At 39.3% G+C, this 17,492-nt stretch overlaps 6 protein-coding genes across 9 annotated transcripts; 4 read left to right on the forward strand and 2 right to left on the reverse strand.

Annotated features, from left to right (window-relative positions):
• Nucleotides 1-258: 258 nt before the first annotated feature.
• On the reverse strand, nucleotides 259-1,145 carry LOC120422948 (histone H2A). Its single transcript, XM_039586530.2, has one exon. The coding sequence runs from the start codon at nucleotides 1,070-1,072 to the stop codon at nucleotides 698-700; it is 375 nt and encodes a 124-aa protein (XP_039442464.1). The 5' UTR covers nucleotides 1,073-1,145; the 3' UTR covers nucleotides 259-697.
• Nucleotides 1,146-1,299: 154 nt separating this feature from the next.
• LOC120422944 (histone H2B) lies at nucleotides 1,300-1,944 on the forward strand. Its single transcript, XM_039586527.2, has one exon. The coding sequence runs from the start codon at nucleotides 1,329-1,331 to the stop codon at nucleotides 1,716-1,718; it is 390 nt and encodes a 129-aa protein (XP_039442461.1). The 5' UTR covers nucleotides 1,300-1,328; the 3' UTR covers nucleotides 1,719-1,944.
• Nucleotides 1,945-2,525: 581 nt separating this feature from the next.
• On the reverse strand, nucleotides 2,526-7,542 carry LOC120422943 (histone H3-like). Of its 2 annotated transcripts, none has more exons than XM_039586526.2 (2): nucleotides 7,398-7,542; nucleotides 2,526-3,040 (listed from the first exon to the last, which is right to left on the reverse strand). In XM_039586526.2, the coding sequence occupies exons 1-2, from the start codon at nucleotides 7,509-7,511 to the stop codon at nucleotides 2,627-2,629; spliced, it is 528 nt and encodes a 175-aa protein (XP_039442460.1). In that variant the 5' UTR covers nucleotides 7,512-7,542; the 3' UTR covers nucleotides 2,526-2,626. The 2 variants fall into 2 exon arrangements, with proteins under 2 accessions (XP_039442460.1, XP_039442459.2); XM_039586525.2 differs by lacking the exon at nucleotides 7,398-7,542 and adding an exon at nucleotides 5,526-5,870 and having other exon boundaries at nucleotides 2,533-3,072.
• On the forward strand, nucleotides 3,226-6,540 carry LOC120422949 (histone H3-like). The gene is made up of 2 exons (XM_039586532.2): nucleotides 3,226-3,574; nucleotides 6,015-6,540. Exons 1-2 carry the CDS (start codon nucleotides 3,277-3,279, stop codon nucleotides 6,458-6,460), a joined length of 744 nt encoding a protein of 247 aa, XP_039442466.1. The 5' UTR covers nucleotides 3,226-3,276; the 3' UTR covers nucleotides 6,461-6,540.
• A 140-nt stretch (nucleotides 7,543-7,682) lies between the features above and the next one.
• On the forward strand, nucleotides 7,683-8,342 carry LOC120422946 (histone H2A). Its single transcript, XM_039586528.1, has one exon. It carries the CDS (start codon nucleotides 7,737-7,739, stop codon nucleotides 8,109-8,111), a length of 375 nt encoding a protein of 124 aa, XP_039442462.1. The 5' UTR covers nucleotides 7,683-7,736; the 3' UTR covers nucleotides 8,112-8,342.
• A 7,132-nt stretch (nucleotides 8,343-15,474) lies between these two features.
• On the forward strand, nucleotides 15,475-17,253 carry LOC120422951 (uncharacterized). 3 transcript variants are annotated; one of them, XM_039586535.2, is made up of 4 exons: nucleotides 15,475-15,722; nucleotides 15,781-16,214; nucleotides 16,274-16,701; nucleotides 16,769-17,253. In XM_039586535.2, exons 3-4 carry the CDS (start codon nucleotides 16,556-16,558, stop codon nucleotides 17,019-17,021), a joined length of 399 nt encoding a protein of 132 aa, XP_039442469.1. In that variant the 5' UTR covers nucleotides 15,475-15,722; nucleotides 15,781-16,214; nucleotides 16,274-16,555; the 3' UTR covers nucleotides 17,022-17,253. The 3 variants fall into 3 exon arrangements, with proteins under 3 accessions (XP_039442469.1, XP_039442468.1, XP_039442470.1); XM_039586534.2 differs by having other exon boundaries at nucleotides 15,475-16,214; XM_039586536.2 differs by having other exon boundaries at nucleotides 15,475-16,214; nucleotides 16,281-16,701.
• Nucleotides 17,254-17,492: the final 239 nt, after the last annotated feature.

Genomic DNA, 17,492 nt, shown 5'->3' on the forward strand with positions numbered 1-17,492 from the left:
TTATATGAAATTGGTTCTACTGAAAATGCCTATAAATTGGGAGATTTTTTTAAAATTATGTTTCCAAAACACATAATATAAATTATTTACAATCTTATTTTACTTTCTCCTAGTGGAAAATCGTCTAAGAAATCCGACGAAATTGATTCGAAATCAAGTTCATTGAGAAAATCATGACACTTTGGGAATATTAAAATAATGCTATTTATCCACCTTTTCCTTATTATAGTTAACTAACTTTTAAACTTATCAAATTGTATGAAAACTTCTTCTAGATGTACTTTGAACTCTTCTCTACCACGGTCAAAATGATTCCATACCATTCCGTACGTATTTAAATTGTACTCTTCAGTTTGCGGAAAAATCTCAAGCCTATCAAAGTCACCCCGGCTATTAAAGTCATCCCATTTTACGGTATTTAAAATTCACAAATATTTGTCTCCTACACCAAAATTGTTAAAACATTTAAGTGTTTTTCATAAAATGTACACGACGAACAACAACCATTTTGGAGTAATACAGGGATCTTATTTCAACTCTACTATAGAAAATGCAATCATCGAGAGAATTTTTTGAAACAGACTCTTTTCGTAAACAAAATGGTCGTCCTGAAAAGGACGGTTTTTGATTGTTTCGCGTGTTCTCCTCACGGAGGGGGTCGTAGCCATTGTCCGACGGCTTCAGGCAGGCATACCTCTTAAGCCTTCTTCTCGGTCTTCTTGGGCAGCAGCACGGCCTGGATGTTGGGCAGGACGCCGCCCTGCGCGATGGTCACTCCCGACAGCAGCTTGTTCAGCTCTTCGTCGTTCCGGATGGCCAGCTGCAGGTGCCGCGGGATGATGCGGGTCTTCTTGTTGTCCCGAGCGGCGTTTCCGGCCAGCTCGAGCACCTCCGCGGCCAGATACTCCATGACGGCCGCCAGATAGACCGGACCACCGGCACCGATCCGTTCGGCGTAGTTGCCCTTCCGCAGCAGACGGTGGATCCGACCAACCGGGAACTGCAGCCCGGCACGGCTCGAGCGGGTCTTGGACGCTCCCTTGACTTTGCCTCCCTTGCCACGGCCGGACATGATCTTCTCTGGTTGGTTGGTGGGGTTGTGAGTCGTAACTTACTCGATCTTAACAAAGAACGTTGCGAATAGATACTGTGAGTTGGGAGAGAGAAGAGCCGACCTTTTATACTGTCTGCCCCGAAGAGTTGGTGAGAATTCAAGAGGAAGAAGATTCTTTTTCTTTGCCTATCACGCAGGTATAAAAGCAGCCGATGTCCACGAGATCTCCATCAGTTTGTCATAGAACTATCGAACTATCTAAGCATTCGTAACAATGGCACCACCGAAATCTAGTGGAAAGGCTGCAGCGGTCAGCAAGTCCAGCGGCAAGGCGTCCAAGAACATCGTCAAGGGCGACAAGAAGGCCAAGAAGAAGACCAAGCGTAAGGAGAGCTACGCCATCTACATCTACAAGGTGTTGAAGCAGGTCCACCCTGACACCGGTATCTCGTCCAAGGCCATGAGCATCATGAACAGCTTTGTCAACGACATCTTCGAGCGTATCGCCGCCGAAGCGTCCCGTCTGGCTCACTACAACAAGCGGTCTACGATCACGTCCCGCGAGATCCAGACCGCCGTTCGTCTGCTGCTGCCCGGGGAGTTGGCCAAGCACGCCGTGTCCGAGGGCACCAAGGCGGTCACCAAGTACACTAGCTCCAAGTAAATGGTGCTGACGACTTCGTAAGCAGACAGTTTAAAAAACGGCCCTTTTAAGGGCCAACAAATATGTCTTGAAAGAGTTTTGGTTCAAAAAAATTCGGCATTAAATGTGGTCAACCCGTAAATTCCACCTGAACTAGATTCCCAATCTTAGAAATTTGATCCCACTCGAACTGGTCCATTTGCTTCCCAAGCTTGTGTCTAACGTTGCATTTAAAATTCCTTAACAAAATGGCAGCCGGGTCGATGTACGGGGTACTGCAGAAGCTAAAGTACGACATGAAACTCTCAACTCGAGCGTTGCTGGTCCGGCATTTACCAAATACTGGGGGTTGTTAAGTAACGAAGCAATTTCCTGTTTTATCTGGTCCGAAACTGCGAACAGGGTGACATTGTTCGATCAGCAAACCTCGACCGGGGCACGTGCTTAACCCAGCGCATTTGATGTTGAACAAGCAATCAATTTTAAACACACCAAATTTTAACGGATTTTTAGCCAAATTTTTAACGCATATAATGGTTTCAGACCCGGTAAAAGAAACGCACACGGAATCGCTCTGAGGAACTTCACGGAATTTCAAATTGTCCAAGCGATCGACGGATGGTGGGACGTTCTTAATGTCTCAACAAGTATCACGAGTAGAGTGCTCAATGCTTTTGGCCATTTTAAGAAACCATGAGATCACATTTAATTGTTTCTGAATAACAAAAATGGCAGCTTGAACGACTCAAGATACGCATCCAAAATGGAGGTCGCCGCCATTGCTTATTTCAGTCCTCCATTTGATCTACCCAATCTGAAAGTGAATTTCTTTTACCACAACTCTTTTGCGAACTTTTTTGTGGCCCTGAAAAGGGCCTTTTGGTTGGGGTTTTGGGAGATCCGTCGAATCTTCCGTTCAGAATGCGCGCCTAGGCACGCTCACCACGGATACGACGCGCCAGCTGGATGTCCTTGGGCATGATGGTCACGCGCTTGGCATGGATGGCACACAGATTGGTGTCCTCGAACAGACCGACCAGGTAGGCCTCGCTGGCCTCCTGCAGGGCCATCACGGCCGAGCTCTGGAAGCGCAGGTCGGTCTTGAAGTCCTGCGCGATCTCGCGGACCAACCGCTGGAACGGCAACTTGCGGATCAGCAACTCGGTCGACTTCTGGTAGCGACGGATCTCACGCAGGGCGACCGTTCCGGGCCGGTAGCGATGGGGCTTCTTGACTCCGCCGGTGGCCGGGGCACTCTTGCGAGCGGCCTTCGTGGCCAGCTGCTTCCGCGGAGCCTTTCCTCCGGTGGACTTGCGAGCGGTCTGCTTGGTACGGGCCATCTTCTTCGCGGTTGTTGAACTGGCTTCGATTACTTCTGGATAGATACTGATGCTGGCGCAGGCCATCGACGGTTGTATTTATAGCAAAAAGAGACTCTTTGTACACGGCATCGTATGCTTTCAATACATACAAATGAAAAGAAAGTATATAAAGGCACCAGTCTTGAGGCGAATCTTTATCAGTTCTATTTCATCGTTACGCTGTACAACAGACCCAAAGCCCAACCAACAAGAGGAAGATGACTGGCCGTGGCAAAGGAGGCAAGGGACTCGGCAAGGGAGGCGCCAAGCGGCATCGGAAGGTTCTTCGCGACAACATCCAGGGCATCACCAAGCCGGCCATCCGCCGGTTGGCTCGTCGTGGTGGCGTCAAGCGAATCTCCGGTCTCATCTACGAGGAGACGCGCGGCGTGCTGAAGGTGTTCCTCGAGAATGTGATCCGGGACGCGGTGACCTACACGGAACACGCCAAGCGGAAGACCGTGACCGCGATGGACGTCGTGTACGCCCTGAAGCGCCAGGGACGCACGCTCTACGGTTTTGGAGGTTAATCGCCAAGTGGAAATTGAAAATGGACGACGACATCCCCTAGCCTCGCAACAAAACGGCCCTTTTAAGGGCCACCATTTTGTTCAAGAAAGAGTTATCGTACAAGAAATATTCAATTATTATTGATAGTTTGAATAAGCAGTGATTTTGCTTCTTTTGCATCTAATTGTTCTCATTGTTCTCATTTTTATTTCTGGTATTGCTCTTTTTGTATAAAGTATGTTCATCGGTATTTTCTTTTCAAAGATTACGTTGTTTATGCACGACCTCTTTTAGCTGTTATGGCAAGATGTTGCAAACAGATTTTCTGCATTTTCTTTCTTTTGATATTTTTGATTTAAATATTTTTAAAATCTAAAGATTGCTGAATTTTCGCATAGAATAATAAAATAATAAATCGTCGCCTCAAAAAACTGAAACCATTGTAAAATCTGAAATAATCAGGATTTTGTGAATTCTGCTTACAATGATTAAAAAGATTTGAAAAATGAATTTATTTTTAAATTGTAGCCATTTGTCAACTTTTTTAAGGATACTTAAATCGACAATTTATTCCCATCACATGATACAAATTTTCAAATAATATTTGTAACGTACATCTATGTCAAATTTGTGTAAATACATGAGTAGTCGTTTTTTTGGTAATTGAAAAAACAAACAAAATTTGTCAAATCAAAAAATACAAAAAATTAAAATTGATTAGTTGACTATCCGAAACATGTGATCTGTAATATGAGAAGGGAATTTAAGATTCATTTTGTTTCTTTGGAAAAGTTATTATGGAAAAGATTTCAGTAAACCTTAATTATTTATTTTTCAGCTAGGCCGAAGCTAATATTTTTCAAAGTTTTTGTCCTTTGGCTCTGGCCGTGAGCGGGGGGGGGGAGGAGGGCGCACAAAAATTAAAATAAATAAATATTTATACAACAAGCAAAAGTTTAAACATTTGAATGGAAAAGGTATTTTAAAATGCATTTTACACTAGTACAGTTAATTTGCAATCATAAGTTTTTTAAAAAAATGTAAGATTTGACGAAAACTAAAATTTTAGCAAAAAACACTTTTTGCGATAATAAATATCGTAAATTTTCAAAAATTCTAATGATTTTTAAATCAACCCAAACGCGCTAAAAATGATCCTAAACGCATGGAAATGCATTTTAAATTGATTTCAGCTGATTGCACTTAAATTCCCCTTAACATTGTGATGTTTTTTTGAAAAAATATTTTGCCCTTTGTCTTTTCGGGCCAACATTGAAGGGGTGGGAGACAAATACTTTTAAATAAAATTTGTACTAGCCTTAGTAACATTCTTTTTCATAAGTTAAACATTGTTCAAGTTCATAGTTGTTTTATATAACAACATAAAAAAAATTAAGGTGACTCTCCCCTACCAAATGAAATCTTTTCAGCAGAACATGTTGCAAATGCTGATATTCTAGCTATAGCTTTGAGGTAATTGTTTCGCTTTGTCTATCTGTTGCTATTGTTAATATTTTTTCGATACCAGAACCTAAGTTCATCAACCTCAAAATACAGGTCAATACTCGCGCTAAATGTACAAACCTTTTCCCAATAGTGAAGAATTCTTGCTCGATGGTTTGTCCACGGTCCATACAAAAAAGATTTTTTTGTATGGACAATTGTACACGAAGGGGGAGGGGGGGGGGGGGTTGAGATTTCCAAAAAAGTGTCTACGTGGTTTATGGATGGTCCCGTAAGTTATACTAATTTACGTGCTTCTCCATAAAAAATGTGTCAATAATTTTGATCATGATTTTTGATCATCAATTTCAACTTTCAATGCAATTTGAATATTGTTTTGTTCGATAACTCTTTCTTGAACAAAATGGTGGCCCTTAAAAGGGCCGTTTTATTGCGAGGCTAGGGGATGTCGTCGTCCATTTTCAATTTCCACTTGGCGATTAACCTCCAAAACCGTAGAGCGTGCGTCCCTGACGCTTCAGGGCGTACACGACGTCCATCGCGGTCACGGTCTTCCGCTTGGCGTGTTCCGTGTAGGTCACCGCGTCCCGGATCACATTCTCGAGGAACACCTTCAGCACGCCGCGCGTCTCCTCGTAGATGAGACCGGAGATTCGCTTGACGCCACCACGACGAGCCAACCGGCGGATAGCCGGCTTGGTGATGCCCTGGATGTTGTCACGGAGAACCTTCCGATGCCGCTTGGCGCCTCCCTTGCCGAGTCCCTTGCCTCCTTTGCCACGGCCAGTCATCTTCCTCTTGTTGGTTGGGCTTTGGGTCTGTTGTACAGCGTAACGATGAAATAGAACTGATAAAGATCCGCCTCAAGACTGGTGCCTTTATATACTTTCTTCCCCTTTGTATGTGTTGCCATGTTCAAAGAGTCTCTTTTTGCTATAAATACAACCGTCGATGGCTTGTGCCGGCATCAGTATCAATCCAGAAGTAATCGAAGCCAGTTCAACAACCGCGAAGAAGATGGCCCGTACCAAGCAGACCGCTCGCAAGTCCACCGGAGGAAAGGCTCCGCGGAAGCAGCTGGCCACGAAGGCCGCTCGCAAGAGTGCCCCGGCCACCGGCGGAGTCAAGAAGCCCCATCGCTACCGGCCCGGAACGGTCGCCCTGCGTGAGATCCGTCGCTACCAGAAGTCGACCGAGTTGCTGATCCGCAAGTTGCCGTTCCAGCGGTTGGTCCGCGAGATCGCGCAGGACTTCAAGACCGACCTGCGCTTCCAGAGCTCGGCCGTGATGGCCCTGCAGGAGGCCAGCGAGGCCTACCTGGTCGGTCTGTTCGAGGACACCAATCTGTGTGCCATCCATGCCAAGCGCGTGACCATCATGCCCAAGGACATCCAGCTGGCGCGTCGTATCCGTGGTGAGCGTGCCTAGGCGCGCATTCTGAACGGAAGATTCGACGGATCTCCCAAAACCCCAACCAAACGGCCCTTTTCAGGGCCACCAAAGAGTTTGCAAAAGAGTTGTGGTAGAAGAAATTCACATTCAGATTCAAAATTAGGTAGAACAAATGAAGAAAATGATAAAAAGGAATGGTTGCGACCTCCATTTTTAAGCGTCTCCAGTCGTTGTAGCAGCCATCTTGGAATTACAAGAACAAATGAGTTCTCAATTCATTTGATGCGGTTATACAATTTTAAGTTCTTATCCTCAGTTAAAAAGAAGTATTATTAAATTGGTTTGATCATATCTTTGTTTTCGATAAAAAACGCTAATTCGTATTTTTGGAAAGAAAATTGATGATCGAATACCCAGCAATGGCTACGGCCACCATTTTAAATGAAGTAGGTTGGTAGCTGCTTAAAATGTACAGTTTGTCAAAATATTTAATTATTTTAGATCCACACGGAATGGTTACAATTTTTTGCAGTCTGATGAAATGTTGAACGATAGGAACGTTTAATGATTTTAATGGTTCTCATTAAAACTTTATAAAGATGCTTTATAATAATTTTAGTTTGAACTCTTCAGAAACAAAACTCTTTTAATTGAACTTTTTGGTGGCCCTGAAAAGGGCCGTTTGAGTTTGCGTTTTAAAGATCGTTTACTTGGAACTGGTGTACTTGGTGACGGCCTTGGTGCCCTCGGACACGGCGTGCTTGGCCAACTCTCCCGGCAACAGCAACCGCACTCCGGTCTGGATCTCGCGGGACGTGATCGTGGACCGCTTGTTGTACTGCGCCAATCGGGACGCCTCGGCAGCAATCCGCTCGAAGATATCGTTCACGAAGCTGTTCATGATGCTCATCGCCTTCGACGAGATTCCGGTGTCCGGATGGACCTGCTTCAGAACCTTGTAGATGTAGATGGCGTAACTCTCCTTACGCTTGGTCTTCCTCTTGCCCTTCTTGTCACCCTTGACAATGTTCTTCGTGGCCTTGCCGCTGGACTTCTTGGCCGCCTTTCCACTAGTTTTCGGTGTCATGATGATGCGCGTCTGTAACAAACTGATGAAGATTCGGTCAAACTCGGCTGCTTTTATACCTGCGAGATAGGCAAAAGTATTGAATCTTCTTCCTCTTGAATTCTCAAACACTCTCCTTAGCAGACAGTATAAAAGGACGGCTCATCTCTCTCCCAACTCACAGTATTCTTTGTTAAGATCGAGTAAGTTACGACTCACAACCCCACCAACCAACCAGAGAAGATCATGTCCGGCCGTGGCAAGGGAGGCAAAGTCAAGGGAGCGTCCAAGACCCGCTCGAGCCGTGCCGGGCTGCAGTTCCCGGTTGGTCGGATCCACCGTCTGCTGCGGAAGGGCAACTACGCCGAACGGATCGGTGCCGGTGGTCCGGTCTATCTGGCGGCCGTCATGGAGTATCTGGCCGCGGAGGTGCTCGAGCTGGCCGGAAACGCCGCTCGGGACAACAAGAAGACCCGCATCATCCCGCGGCACCTGCAGCTGGCCATCCGGAACGACGAAGAGCTGAACAAGCTGCTGTCGGGAGTGACCATCGCGCAGGGCGGCGTCCTGCCCAACATCCAGGCTGTGCTGCTGCCCAAGAAGACAGAGAAGAAGGCTTAAAAGGTATGCCTGCCTTAAGCCGTCGGACAATGGCCACGACCCTCCGTGAGGAGAACACGCGAAACAATCAAAAACCGTCCTTTTCAGGACGACCATTTTGTTTACGAAAAGAGTCTGTTTCAAAAGAATTCACATGACCAAAAGCTGGCAGAAAAGGTTTTTTAGTAGTAATTCTAAAGATTTTCCCAAATATTGTACAGTGCGTCATTAACACATTCACATTAAAATAAACGCAGGGAATTAAATTAATATTGTTTTCAGTTGATTCTGTAGTCCAGACTCAAATATCCGCAGCTTCGATTATCCGAAGTTTCGATAATCCAAAGTTAGATTTTCAGAAGGATTTCTGGAACTTCGGATAACCGAATCGTGACAAAAAAATCGAGTTCTGCGACCCAATTTTAGTCAAATTTGGATACAGTGAAACCTCTTTTTACGCGATGCATTACATTTTTCTAATTTCTTGATTTCTCTGGAAACACGCAACATTTTTGCAATGTTTTAAAAGCAATTTGTAGGTTTTGTTTCGGATCTACAAAACGCTTTTTAAAGCTTGCAAAAATATTGTATGGTTTAAGACGCCACCGCGTAAAAAGAGGTTTCTCTGTAGTTGGTGTAGTAAACACACAATTGAATTTGCAAATCGTCGTCAAAAGACCTTCCGTTGCAAAATTCCAAACCAGACTGAAAACCTGACAGGATGACACTCAATCACGATCATTCCCAGAGCTCACACCCACTTACGAATCTCTCATATTCTCTCTCTGACGCAACGCGTTTCCAACCGTCATCGGCTGCGCTTGCATCGCAGCAATCATTGACTTCGTTCGTTCTCACTCTCACTTTGCGTTGCGCATACAAACGACGCACTCACACTCATACAGACAAACGCGCGTTGCTGGCCCATTGCATGGCACACGACCACGAGGTTGCTCTCGCTTCGTTCAATTTCGATTCTAACATTATAAAAGGTCATAAATGATTTCTAGTATCTATTTTGCAATGCAATAATTATGTTACAAATATATTTTGCTAATATTGATTATCCCCGTCTTATTCTCTACATTATCCCCCTTCTCTACTCTTTTTTTTTGCTTATTTTCTTTGATGTCTTTTGACTTTACAATATTTTAACATTAAGAGCCAATAAATCGTATGTTGTTTGAAAATTACCTTAACACTCTTGCGATTATAAATAATTATGCTGTTCTAAAATCTATGTTTTATTTTTGTCTAAACTGTAACCACCAAGAACATATACATATTTTTCATAGTTGTCTCAGCACGAATAACAATGTATATTTTTTTCTCTGATGATCATTTCTGATTCAAGTTTGATCAATGTATTTATTTTATTCACTCTTTGTGAAGCAGTAAACTTTTATATGTTCCCCACAATAGAGTTATCTAGGACTGATCTCACGCATACAAGCTTACCATTTGTTTTTACTGGCGGGTACAAATTTTATCCTGAAACCCTTCATGTACGTACACGCAATACATGCGAAAGGAGATAACTCTATTTACTGATGATAATTCCCAGGCTTAAAAAAATCTTCAAACTTACTGAAGTTCTCAAATATTCTTATACTTTTAATTATTCTCAGTCATCTTCAGCTTTAAATATTTTAGTGTAGGTTTCTTATAATTCCTCTTCAAACTAAGGGTTAAAGTTCCCCTAATAAAATCAACAACAACAACAACTTTTCAAACTGACTGACCGTATCAAATTATTGTACTTCCCAGAAATTCCGAAAAACAAAGTTGACAGCCATAGTCAGTTCTTCATCTCCTATAGTTTATTTTCTATGATTCCGATTTTCTGATTAATTTTTTTTAATTTCATTTATAAAACTCTTTTTTTTTATTGCCATTTATCATTTCTTACATTTTCTTTGAAATTGACTGAAATTTTAAAATTCATTTTCATCATTTAAAAAACCACTTTTTTTTTCATTCTATTTCTGCTTTTTCAGAAATTTTGCCAAGCTTACATAGAATACCGTGTCAGTAGTTATCATTTCTTTTTAAACTGACAGACATTTTCACTATAATTCAAAATCATGTTGGTTTTGTTTTCACCTTGAGGAAAAATCACGTCTGCAGTCATCCAGAAGTTCAGTTTAGAATATTCAAAAATTTTCAAAATTCTTTTGTTTCTCTTTTTCTTGTGGAAAGTATTCTTTTATTTTAATTCTCCTTTTCTTCATTTACCAAGCGTGCTGCGTAAAGATTTCACAGCTACCTATCATCTTTTTTTTTTTTATTTGTTTTATTTTATCTTCAGAAATTCAGTCCAGAGACTTGCAAATCGTTCAACATAACTTCGCTCCTTTTTTTTTTGATTTGCACTTCATCCTTTTTTTTAACTTACAGAGAAAAGTCACTTTTTCCTTTGTTCTCCTGTAATCCAGTTCAGTGTTCAAATATAAAACATGTAGACTTTCAAAAATCGTTACTTGCATTTCCCTGACAGACATATCCATTCATTCCAAAATATGTTGGTATTTTCATTCTTCAAGAACGATCATTTCAGTACAAAGACTTTTAGCAGGATCATTCCAAATTATTTGTTTCCTTTTTTTTGAAAATTATGTTTCAAGTTTCTTCAGAAACTCCGTCCAATAATTTAACGGAAAGCGTGTCGATTTTAAAAGTACAGTCCCTTTAATTTCAAATTATTTTGCTCTTTTCTTGCCTTGTACAACACAATCTCTTCTATTTTTTTAAATTATTATTATTTCTTCGCAAACATAAGCATATAATAAAACATAAAGCTTGTAGATTTCAAAACTATTAATTTCATGATCAGGTATTTCATTAACAGACTTTTTTCAAAAATTCAGTTCATTCAATTGTATTATTCTTAAACAGTATGTAGTTATCAAAATCATTCTCGATTCTCCAGATTTATAGTTCATTGATAAATGTAGATACCAAGCTTCCATTCCTTCCATCTTTATTTTTTTTGTTTTATTTAAACCAATAGAAATTTTAAAATTAACACCAAACTTATTTGCTCCATTTGAGAAGAAAATCACTTTCATTTGAATTTACCTCAGAAATACAGTTCAATTATAAATATAAGGCGAGTAGGCTTTTTTTCCGCTGAAATTTCCATTCAATGATCAAAATGAATGATTTCCAAATAACGTCTTATGCACGGTCTCATGCTAGGTCTCATGCCATTCTCTGACAGACAAATTAATTTATACCAAAATATGTTGGTTTTTTTTTTGCGAGAAAAATAATTTCAGTTAAGAAACTTCCAGGATCATTCCAATTTTGTTTTTTGCTTGAGAAAATTTTGATTTGATTTGTTTTGATTTTCTCCAGAAACTTCGCCCAAAAATCAAACGTTAAAAGTGTTGATTTCAAAACTATCATTTTTTTCTCTCTCAAACTGACAGAAACCTTCAAAATAATCCCAAATTATTTTTCTCTTTTCTTGCCTTTTAAAACAAAATCACTTCTATTGTTTTATAATTATTATTATTATTCCATTCAGAATCTTGCAAAATTATGCCAAGTTATTTACCTATCTCTTGTTTTCTAGAGGAAAAAAAAATTTTTTACTCCACAAAGTTGTTCAAACATAAAGCGTTTGGATTTCAGAACTATTGAAGAACATTGGCAACATCTGAATCATTCCAAATTATTCAACTCTCATCTTTTCTTAAGAAGATATTTTTGTTTCTCCAAATTTGAAAACATTTCAATTTCAACGATCAAGTATTTCGCCAGAATGAATTTGAAATCATTAACATGTATGTTTCCATATTACCGTTTTTTTACATTTTTCTGACATAAATTTTCAATCATTCCGAAATGTGTTGGTCTTTTCCTTCTTTTATTTTGTTTTTCTTCTGAACAAGCTTGAGTTTTTTTTTCTCCATGAAATCTCATTTCATTTTCCTTAAACTGACAGTAACTTTCAAAACAAGTTCAAATTATTTTGCACTTGTTAAAAAAATCTTCACTATTACTTTACTCAGTTAAAAACCTTCCAAAATCAACCAAGTAACATCTGTACCCAATTCCTGTTTTCTTGTATTAAGAAAACAGAATTATCGTTTCTTATCCTGACAGAAATCTTTGAAATCATTCCAAATTATACAACTCTTTTTTTCAGAAATTAATTGCAACAATCAATTATCTCATTAACAGAAATTCTTCAAGAACTTCGGTTCATTCGATTGTTTTCTTCTTCAACATTCTGTAGTTATCAAAATCATTCTCTATTCTCCAGATATATAGTTCAATAATAATGTAGAAACTAAGCTTCGGTTACTTTCATTTTCTTTGTTTTTATTTATACTGACAGAAATTTTTAAATTTATTCATAACAATTTTGCTCCTCATGAGAAACGTACTTCTATTTGATTTTACTTCAGAAATTCCGTTCAATTATAAAATATAAGGCGTGTAGGTTTCCAAGCTACCGTTTCTTACATTTTCAGAGTTTACTATCAGAAATTTCTAAATTAATCCAAAATGTTTTGATCTGTCATTTAAAAAACATCCTCATTTTTGCCTTAACGTTTTTTTTTTATTTGTTTCCAACCTCTTCGGGATCAAATATAAAGCGTGTAATTTTCAAAACTTCCATTTTACACATTTTTTTCTTCAAACTGACTGAAAGTTTCAACATCATCCCAACTCATTCCGCGTTTTCATCTCTACTCATTCCGATTTTCTCTTTTTTTTTTGAGAAAAAACAATTTTATTTAGAAATTCTCGCCAATGATCACCAGATGCTTTGACGCTGAAATTTCAATACTCTTCCTTTTATTAGAGCTTCTCTCCGAACTGCTCATGCTCAAACCATTTTTTACATTTACATGATATTACGTCCAAGCTCCACGCTGTTGTTTTTATCCAATTCACGCTCATAATCAACTTTTTGAGGCATTCGTCAACAGTTTCATTGCATAGTTGAGGCATTCGTCAACTTATTATTATTATTTTTTTTACTCTACAAAGTTGTTCAAACATAAAGCGTTTGGATTTCAGAACTATTGAATCTTATCCTTAAACTAACAGGCAACATCTGAATCATTGCAAATTATTCAACTCTCATCTTTTCTTAAGAAGATATTTTTGTTTCTCCAAATTTGAATTAATTTCAACGATCAAGTATTTCGCCAGAATGAATTTGAAATCATTAACATGTATGTTTCCATATTACCGTTTTTTTTTACATTTTTCTGACATAAATTTTCAATCATTCCGAAATGTGTTGGTCTTTTCCTTCTTTTATTTTATTTTTCTTCTGAACAAGCTTGAGTTTTTTTTTCTCCATGAAATCTCATTTCATTTTCCTTAAACTGACAGTAACTTTCAAAACAAGTTCAAATTATTTTGCACTTGTTGAAAAAATCTTCACTATTACTTTACTCAGTTAAAAACCTTCCAAAATCAACCAAGTAACATCTGTACCCAATTCCTGTTTTCTTGTATTAAGAAAACAGAATTATCGTTTCTTATCCTGACAGAAATCTTTGAAATCATTCAAAATTATACAACTCTTTTTTTCAGAAATTAATTGCAACAATCAATTATCTCATTAACAGAAATTCTTCAAGAACTTCGGTTCATTCGATTGTTTTCTTCTTCAACATTCTGTAGTTATCAAAATCATTCTCTATTCTCCAGATATATAGTTCAATAATAATGTAGAAACTAAGCTTCGGTTACTTTCATTTTCTATGTTTTTATTTAAACTGACAGAAATTTTTAAATTTATTCATAACAATTTTGCTCCTCCTGAGAAACGTACTTCTATTTGATTTTACTTCAGAAATTCCGTTCAATTATAAAATATAAGGCGTGTAGGTTTCCAAGCTACCGTTTCTTACATTTTCAGAGTTTACTATCAGAAATTTCTAAATTAATCCAAATTGTTTTGATCTGTCATTTAAAAAACTTCCTCATTTTTGCCTTAACGTTTTTTATTTGTTTTCAACCTCTTCGGGATCAAATATAAAGCGTGTAATTTTCAAAACTTCCATTTTTCACACTTTCTTTTCAAACTGACTGAGAGTTTCAACATCATCCCAACTCATTCCGCGTTTTCATCTCAACTCATTCCGATTTTCTCTTTTTTTTTTGAGAAAAAAAAACAATTTCATTTAGAAATTCTCGCCAATGATCACCAGATGCTTTGACGCTGAAATTTCAATACTCTTCCTTTTATCAGAGCTTCTCTCCGAACTGCTCATGCTCAAACCATTTTTTTTACATTTACTTGAGATTACGTCCAAGTTCCACGCTGTTGTTTTTATCCAATTCACGCTCATAATCAACTTGTTGAGGCATTCGTCAACAGTTTCATTGCATAGTTGAGGCATTCGTCAACTTATTTTTTTGTTTTGTTTTGTCCAGTTGAGGCATTCGTCAACTGTGTATTTTCGTACAGTTGAGGCATTCGTCAACTGTTTATTTTTTCCGGACAGTTGAGGCTTCCGTCAACTGTCTCTATCATTTCATCACTCTGTCTCAAAGTTTTCCTCCCAATTCTTTAAATCCTTACCAAACTTACCCACCAACTGCGCCATGTAGTAAACACACAATTGAATTTGCAAATCGTCGTCAAAAGACCTTCCGTTGCAAAATTCCAAACCAGACTGAAAACCTGACAGGATGACACTCAATCACGATCATTCCCAGAGCTCACACCCACTTACGAATCTCTCATATTCTCTCTCTGACGCAACGCGTTTCCAACCGTCATCGGCTGCGCTTGCATCGCAGCAATCATTGACTTCGTTCGTTCTCACTCTCACTTTGCGTTGCGCATACAAACGACGCACTCACACTCATACAGACAAACGCGCGTTGCTGGCCCATTGCATGGCACACGACCACGAGGTTGCTCTCGCTTCGTTCAATTTCGATTCTAACATTATAAAAGGTCATAAATGATTTCTAGTATCTATTTTGCAATGCAATAATTATGTTACAAATATATTTTGCTAATATTGATTATCCCCGTCTTATTCTCTACAGTTGGTTGCCTATTAAATTATAAAATGCATTTTTTCATTTTGGCCGCAATCTCGGATTAAAAATTCTATATCATTTAGCGTAGTTTAGGGGTCAAACTTAAGCTCAACAATCAAAAATATCACTACAAAAAATAAAATAGACATTAGAAAAAATCAACATTTATTGGGATTATTTTTGCTCAAAGTATTTTTTGATAATTTGAATTGAAAGATTTAATTGTTTTTGTAGTCTCGGTATATTTCCGTATTACTTTCTTTTGTTTATTGAATCAAAGACTTTTTGGAAAATAATTATTGTGTTATGCGACTACAGTAGTTGTTCGGTAACTGGGCTGAGAACGTAGCCCACACTCAGCCAAAATAAGTTTTGAATTTCATAAGGCCAGCCATATAAATGCTATCAAAATCGCCTTTTATTGAGTCCATATGTTTACTATATGACTGATTGCTGTTCTTATACATTTTATAAGGTTGGCGTATGAAATCTAATGAAATTGTATATGTGAAAAAGTTATATGAAAACCTTATAGAAATATATTTCATGATGGCGAAAAAGGCAGACCAGTCGAAGCAAGAGGATGGTGAACATATTTGGAAAAATAAAGTAAGTAAGTGAATTATCTCGTTTTTAATGCAACTAATATGTTTTATTATTGTTTCAGGACTCGACCGCGCTACTCATCATTCCTACGATCAAGCATCTGCTCAAAACCCATACCGATAGGAGAATGATCTCCGCGATCTGATCATTGCTTGAGTGTCCGAGGCAAAACTTCCGGAAATAACTCGATCGAAAGCAGTGACAACGATTACGCTCCGATTGCTCCGTTCCATGTAAAAACCCCAACCGACTCCAATTTCCCAATTTCAAACATCCTCACTGCTGCAAAGGCCACAACAGCAACAAGAATCGCAGCAGGCATTTGAAGATGCCTTCCGGCAACACCTGGCACTGACATATGGAACAGTGACGTTGGCGTTGATGGAGGTGGAGGTCGGCCATAAAGTCACAACCGGTAGCCATGTCGATGAGCGGCACGACGAGTTGCGCAATTTGGTTCTTTGCCAGGGCAGGTCAAACCCGAACTTCACTTTGGTAAGTTATTGTAACATTGAGTTTAAAAAAAAAGTATTGAATTTTTCCAACCGGACTAGCTTACAGGTCTTGAAGGCGCAGCGCAACTTATACCTGTTCTTCGACGCGATCCGTTTCCGGCGTTATCAGTGAGCAGCTGGAGCAACCGGCGATTTAAAACCAACGACAAGATTAACCACACACATTCGCCGTCGGAAATTTACGAGTCGCAATATGAGGTCATGCTGCAGATTTAATAAGTAGTGGACGTGGAGTTGGAGGTGGGGCCGATGCACTGAGGTACACTTCCCGATGTTCGAGGTGCACTTCCCGATGTTTGTCCCCTAGTCTCGTTCTGTTAAATGCAACAGCAGCATCACGATGACGATGTCGTGATTAACCGGAAATTTACGACAAACTCACCGGGAGTGACGCAACCGATGCAAAGCGAACGGCCCAAGCGAACGCAACCGCCACAGTTACAAAACGTCAACCAAGAGCATATTGTGTAAGTTTCAGGGTTCAACGTAATTTTTTTACAATTTTCTTTCTTAAGTTCAACCCTTTTCATTCAGGATCGTGATCAATTCGGAGGAAAAACAGGAGGTCATCAACGAGAAGCGGTCCATTTACGGTGCAAACATAATCGAGATCACCTTCGTTTGTATGCAGTTAGACCACGTGACCGAACACGAGCGTTCCAACTATGGCCAGTTCCCGATCGACCCGAGACGATCCACACCCATCGATCGAAGGTACGATCCGCGTACACCGGTGCCCAAGCAACATTCACAGCGACTTGGGGGACTGAATGTGCGAACTAGTTGACGCGTCCTAGATTCAAAAGCGGCCACGACCAGTAGTGAGACCTTGAGTGAGACTCGTTCAATTTGATCTGTTTTTTTTTTGTAATATAACGGAAATAAACTTTTAAAAAATCTTCAAATCAATACAGTAACAATTTTAAGAGAGAAAAATCTAGGAATAATTCCTATTCATAAGTTTGCCATATAGACACCAAAATCTGCCAGCTTCACAATATTTGCGTTTCATAAGGTTTTCATATTAATGCAAAACAAATTATACATTAAATTCATAAGGGGTCCTTATGGAAAAAATATTCATTCAGTACACCTATGAAATCTATAAGGTTGTTGTATGGAAAAATAATATATGGTATCCTTATGGCTGGTAAAGGGTGTTTTGGCTGAGTGCAGTCATCGAATGCTGTTCGCTAACTGGGCTGAACGAAAAATAACGAGGGGACTACCGATGCATAATATTTATTTGATGAAATAT

The sequence above is a fragment of the Culex pipiens genome, chromosome 2, assembly GCF_016801865.2.
Source record: "Culex pipiens pallens isolate TS chromosome 2, TS_CPP_V2, whole genome shotgun sequence".
Lineage (NCBI taxonomy): Eukaryota > Metazoa > Arthropoda > Insecta > Diptera > Culicidae > Culex > Culex pipiens.